This window comes from Sinocyclocheilus rhinocerous, unplaced genomic scaffold (assembly GCF_001515625.1).
Source record: "Sinocyclocheilus rhinocerous isolate Xijiao unplaced genomic scaffold, SAMN03320098_v1.1 scaffold1285, whole genome shotgun sequence".
In the NCBI taxonomy this organism is placed as follows: domain Eukaryota; kingdom Metazoa; phylum Chordata; class Actinopteri; order Cypriniformes; family Cyprinidae; genus Sinocyclocheilus; species Sinocyclocheilus rhinocerous.
This window is the reverse complement of record NW_015645559.1, coordinates 319,461-325,623: the sequence shown is the minus strand read 5'-3', so window position 1 is coordinate 325,623 and position 6,163 is coordinate 319,461. Positions and strand designations below refer to the sequence as shown.

Here is a 6,163-nt window from a genome sequence, read left to right as displayed (position 1 = left end):
TTTGTTTTTAAAATAAAAAAGTTCTATTTTTGGCAAATATAAAAGCCTTTTCACAGCAAAAGTGAAATGAATAAGCCTCAGGCTGAAGGGAAAGTAAATTTACGTCCGTACAGTAGAATGCAGAAGAAGACATTTCAACACACTTCAGCAATAAAAAAAGACACAAATGTTTGTCTAGAGTAATTTTTGCTTATTAGTATGGTTGAATTGGATCATCGAAGGTCAGAAGCAAAGACATTGTTTAATAGAATGGGATTAAATACATAAAGGATATTTGTGTTGTTTAACGTTTAATTATTGCAGGTTTGCGTCATATTCTGAGTTGTATTATTTTTATTCATTTTGAGGAATACTGAATCGGTGTGTTTTTGTTTTTTTGTGAGTGAGATGAATTAATGCATATTCATATTTATTTTAGAACTACAGTAACATCTTCTGATTTCTCTCAACATGGGGACAGGAGAGCTGTCAATCAATAAATTGGAAAAAAAAGTAACTTGCGTTACTTATTTGAAAAAGTAACTCCGATATTCTTGTCTAAATTAAAAAGTAATGCGTTACTTTACTAGTTACTTGGAAAAAAAGTAATCTGATTACGTAACTCGCGTTACTTGTAATGCGTTACCCCCAACACTGATCATTAGTGCTGCATTTATTTGATCAAAAATACACTAAAACAGTAATATTGTGAAATAATACTAAACTTTAATACATTTTAAATATATTTTAATACATTTTAAAATGTCATTTATTCCTGTGATGCAAAGCTGAATTTTCAGCACCATTACATTACAGTCTTCAGCGTCACATGGTTCGTCAGAAATCATTCTAATATGCTGATTTGGTGCAATTATCATCAAGTATTATTGGTGGTCAATTACTAATAACGATTCTTATTATTAATACTGAATTTTTGCTGCTCAGCATTTTTGTGGAAACCATGATTTATTCTTATATATATATATATATATATATATATATATACTTACTCCAAGCTTAAATGGTAGTGTATCACAGTTCCCACGAAATATTAGGCAGCAGCAACTGTTTTCACCATTGATAACAACAAGAAATGTTAATTGAGCACCAAATAGAGCATATTACAATGATTTCTGAAGGATAATGTCATATTGAAGACTGGCTGCTAAAGAAACAAAAAAAAAATCAGCTTTGCCATCAATATATTTTCTAAATATATTAAAATAAATTTAGTTTATTTGTAATATTTCTACAGTATTCATGTAAAACTACTGTTTTTACAGCATGAGAAACTTCATACATATTGGGAGAGATTAAAAGTACTAGCCTAAATTTGATTAATTTTTCACGCTCACCTGCCGTGGCATAGTAACAGCCCTGCGCATCATAACAGCAGCTGATAAGCTCACATTCATCTGAAGTGATGCCAGGCTCTCCACACTCGATGCGCTCATACTGCTCCAGCACACAGCGCTGAGAGCCGGAGAAAGACGAGCTCATCTGACTCAACTCCGGCGAAAACTGAACCCTCTGCTGCTGGGGAAACTCCTTCAGAACCGGTGAGAATGATAAACCACCGGCCTGATACTGCGGCATCTGCCAGGGAGACTGCGGATCCCGAGCATTGCTCGAATATACACTAAGCGTAAACGCAATTAATGCTGCAATTACTGACATTTTGCGGCTTACTTTCGCTAAGTAGCTATTTTTTCCTGTGTGTCACATTTAAAGAGTTCATAACGAGCCTAATTATCTTTAGCTCCGCCCCCTTGATTATAAACAAACTCATAATGTGGTAAAAAAAAAACGACTAACGTTATTTATAATTCAAATAAACAAATATTGCAAAAATATATGTAATAAAGGACGGACAATAAAGATTTATATACTTATATTAACCTTATCAGGTATATGTGGGTACAAAAAAAATCATCAAGGTGTGTTGGTTAAAAAAATATCCAGGCTGTACTACAGACTTCAAATAAATATCCCTAAACAACAATTCTCTGCGATGGATTGGTTTAGCCTCGTTCACAGGATGTGTAGTTGAGTACTGATGTACAGGGGCGCAGGTCTCTGATGGTCACTGTAGACGTGGATTGTTAGCTACTAGTTCAGTGAACGGTTTAATTACATTTATGACAATCCTCAGACGTTTCTGAAAAGCAAATATGCTGGATTTTGCTATATTTGCAGTGACATTTGTCATTATCCTGATCGGTGCCGTCCTGTATTTGTATCCGGTGAAAAATATAAATATTATCTTAACTGTTTTGTAGTTGTTGCGATCATGTTTTATATGAAGTATGTGTTTGAATCGATATTAAATATGTTTGGTTTAAATTCTGACCTGCTGCATTTAGAAGGTCATCACTGGACTATGGAGTTTTCTTATTTTTGAGAATGCATTTTCTGTCTTGATTAAACGTTGAATATATGTAAAAGAAAGTCAGCCATTAAAATAATTTATATATTAATAATTTATATATATATCTATAATTTGCTGTCAAGGGACTTTAATATTTCAAATATGTGTATATTAATCCTACGTTTTTTTAATTTTAATGTCAGTCATCTAGAAGTGCCTCTGGTGTGCCAGGACTAAACCCCACAGAAGAGAAGTAAGAGTTTGAGATACTGTCCTCTCTTTATTTCCTTTCGACCTTTAGTCAGTTTCTCCAACAAACGTCTTGCTTTACTTTTCCAGAGATGGGAATCTGCCAGATATAGTGAACAAAGGAAGCCTGCATGAGTTCCTGGTGGGTCTTCATGATGAGTTTGGGTCTGTGGCATCTTTCTGGTTCGGTCGGAGACCAGTGGTCAGCCTTGGTGCTGTGGACCGACTACGACAACACATCAACCCCAACTGGACGAGTGAGTGGCCTGCACCAAGGGAGAGAAGTGTTTTGACAAAGCTCCTCTTGATAAATTAAGTTAATATTTTATCATAAAATTACATATGATATTATGATTCATTTGTTATTTATTTGACTCATGATACACTACCTTTCAAAAGGTGTGGGGTCAGTAAGATTTTTGAAAGAAGTGTCTTTTCTCACCCAGGCTGCATTTATTTGCTCACTAAAACAGTAAAAAGAGTAATAGTGATATGAGTAATATTTTTTTTCAATTCAAAACAATTCTTTTCTGTTTTAATATATTTCAAAAATATTTTTTTTTTCCGGTCGCTGTCACAAGTCCCTTCAGAAGTCATTGTTTCTGGAAACAGAAACCTTTTTTGTAACATTAGACATGTCATTATTTTTACAGTCTATGTTTCTTACCCAAACATTTGGATGGTAGTGTGTAAAGTATCTTATTTATTGCCATACCAAATGTTTTGGCATTTTATAACCATCACGAAAAAGCTTTCTAACAGATGTTTGTACCCTTTCCTCAGCGGATTCATTTGAGACAATGCTCAAGTCATTGCTAGGTTACCAGTCAGGTTCAGGAGCGGGAGTGACGGAGTCGATGATAAGAAAAAAAGTGTATGAGGGAGCTATCAATAAAACCCTGGAATTAGACATGTCATTTTTTTTACTTTTGATCATTTAAAAAAAAAAAAAAACCTTTCTTACCTGTTTTTATACAGTCTATGTTTCTTACCCAAACATTTGGATGGTAGTGTGTAAAGTATCTTATTTATTGCCATACCAAATGTTTTGGCATGTTATAACCATCACGAAAAAGCTTTCTAACATATGTTTGTACCCTTTCCTCAGCGGATTCCTTTGAGACAATGCTCAAGTCATTGCTAGGTTACCAGTCAGGTTCAGGAGCGGGAGTGACGGAGTCGATGATAAGAAAAAAAGTGTATGAGGGAGCTATCAATAAAACCCTGGAGAACAACTTCCCTCTATTGCTTCAGGTCTGTTCACGAGTGTTTATATATATATCCCTAGTTCAGGATTTCACTATTAGGCCTAACAACAGCAACAAAGTTGTTCTCTTCATTGCGTTAATTTGACTAACCCAGTGATATCTGCCTTAAACTAAAGTTCTTGAATTCTTTTTGATAGTAAACCATAGGTGATTTGTTTTTGTTCATATAATCGACAGTACTGAATATACGGAACAGTCCCTATTTTTAAACATGTTATCCCTCTCTTACTACTCTGCCTTTGTTTTAGCTGGTGGAGGAGCTGGTTGATAAGTGGGCATCTTATCCTAAATCACAGCACACGCCTCTTTGTGCTCATCTGCTTGGGTTGGCTATGAAGGCTGTCACTCAGCTTGCCATGGGGAGTCGTTTTCGGGATGATGCTGAGGTCATCCGGTTCCGTAAGAACCATGAAGCGGTGAGCATTCCTCACTAGGTATATTTAATGTCATGCTTATGAAAATTATTATTATTATTAATAAAAAAATTGGTATTTTACATGTAAATGCATATATATCTGGATTTGATTAGATCTGGTCAGAGATTGGTAAAGGTTATCTGGATGGATCCCAAGAGAAGAGTTCCAGCAGAAAGACCCATTATGAGAGCGGTAAGAAGGCAGCTGAGCAGCGTTTGAAAGTGTTGGCCTTATTGTTCAATGTCAATTGATCATGTGGTTTTGTTATTTTCAGCTCTGGCTGAGATGGAGTCGGTGCTGAAGTCTGTGGCAAAGCAGAGGAGTGGACAAGGATCCAGTCAGTCATCTTTCGTTAACTATTTACTACAAGCCAATCTGACAGAGCGACAGGTAACATCATCTCAACACAGTATGGTTCATTTTCAAATTGAGATACTAAGATTTATGCATAAATTATAAACAAACAGTTATTAAATATGTTTTGCTGCTTTTTTGGGTCCTCAGGTGATGGAAGACGGTATGGGTTTTACTCTAGCTGGCTTTGTGATCACTGCTAACTGTAAGTTTCCATTTCTCCTTTCTAGTTGTTTGATGTAGCTTCAGTGTTATTTTAGTATTGTATAGTATTATAGTTTTTATTGACATTTTAACATTAGCTTTTATTTTTATATTTATAATTTAGTTTTAGTTTAATATTTAGTAATTTATGTGTTTTGTTTATTACTATTTAGGTGTAATTTATTTATTATTTATTAATATTGTTTTCAGTTATTAACTTTAGAGCTTCAACTTCAACTTTTCTAAATTTCATTTAATTTACGTATTTAATATAATATTTACGTTTTATTTTATTTAAGCTTCAATTAACACATTTTTTTATTTATAGTTTTAGTTAATGATAACACTGTGGAGCTTTTCTTTTTTACCTTCATGTCTGTATTCCTGTTATTCTTATACATAATTTATGCCTGTTCTCATCTGTATTATTTCCCAGTGTGCATCTGGGCAGTTCACTTCCTATCAGTCTCAGAAGCAGTGCAGGAACGGCTCTATCATGAGCTTGTTGAAGTGCTTGGAGAGGAGCCTGTTACCTTGGAGAAGATTCCACAACTTAGGTGAGCAACAGTCATAGCTTCTGATATGATGGTATTCACATTTATTGATTTACAAGATGCTAAATCAAGCGACCCTTATGTGAAAAAGGTTTAAACATGAAGGAATTAATAGTACTTATAGCATAGTAGTAACATTTTAAAGCTCCAAAAAAAGAGCTGGTTTGGTCCAGAGATATGGGTTTCAATATTTTTATATGTATATGCTCCTGGGTTTTTCTTTTCTCTGTACATTCTGGCCACCAGAGGGCATATGTGTGGCAATTCTGTGATTTCAATAAAATACCTTGAGTTAAACTTTATTCCACATGGCCATCACTTTGTCTGGAAATCATCATTCTGGTTCACGTTTTCCTCCAGATACTGCCAGCAGGTGCTGAATGAAACGGTCCGCACAGCCAAACTGACGCCCATGGCTACCAGATTACAGGAGGTGGAGGGGAAGGTGGACCAACATGTCATTCCCAAAGAAGTAAGAACTAGACTTTTTCATTACTAGGCCCACATAAAGACTTAAAGGGGTCATATGACATTGTTAAAAAGATTAAAGAACATTATTTGGTGTATTTGGTGTAATGCAATGTGTTTATGCGGTTTAAGGTTAAAAAAAACACATTATTTTCCATATAATGTACATTATTGTTTCTCCTCTATGCCCCGCCTTTCCGAAACGCGATTTTTACAAAGCTCATCGTTCTAAAAAAGCGAGGTGTGCTCTGATTGGCCAGCTATCCAGTGCGTTATGATTGGCCGAATACCTCAAGCGTGTGA

At 35.1% G+C, this 6,163-nt stretch overlaps 2 protein-coding genes across 3 annotated transcripts in view; one reads left to right on the top strand and one right to left on the bottom strand.

Moving 5' to 3' along the window:
* The window catches only part of LOC107706654 (zona pellucida sperm-binding protein 4-like), a 15,672-nt gene extending 13,969 nt beyond the window's left edge, over nt 1-1,703 (bottom strand). For both annotated transcript variants that reach the window (XM_016510434.1, XM_016510433.1), the window contains exon 1: nt 1,335-1,703. In XM_016510434.1, coding sequence (XP_016365920.1) covers nt 1,335-1,656 — 322 coding nt within the window. In that variant the 5' untranslated portion in view covers nt 1,657-1,703. The remainder of the gene's footprint in view (nt 1-1,334) is intronic.
* A 306-nt stretch (nt 1,704-2,009) lies between these two features.
* The window catches only part of LOC107706624 (cytochrome P450 20A1-like), a 6,631-nt gene continuing 2,477 nt past the window's right edge, over nt 2,010-6,163 (top strand). Inside the window, exons 1-10 of the mRNA XM_016510384.1 lie at nt 2,010-2,222; nt 2,551-2,600; nt 2,687-2,853; nt 3,705-3,850; nt 4,113-4,280; nt 4,394-4,472; nt 4,555-4,670; nt 4,785-4,839; nt 5,275-5,395; nt 5,753-5,864. Coding sequence (XP_016365870.1) covers nt 2,151-2,222; nt 2,551-2,600; nt 2,687-2,853; nt 3,705-3,850; nt 4,113-4,280; nt 4,394-4,472; nt 4,555-4,670; nt 4,785-4,839; nt 5,275-5,395; nt 5,753-5,864 — 1,086 coding nt within the window. The 5' untranslated portion in view covers nt 2,010-2,150. The remainder of the gene's footprint in view (nt 2,223-2,550; nt 2,601-2,686; nt 2,854-3,704; nt 3,851-4,112; nt 4,281-4,393; nt 4,473-4,554; nt 4,671-4,784; nt 4,840-5,274; nt 5,396-5,752; nt 5,865-6,163) is intronic.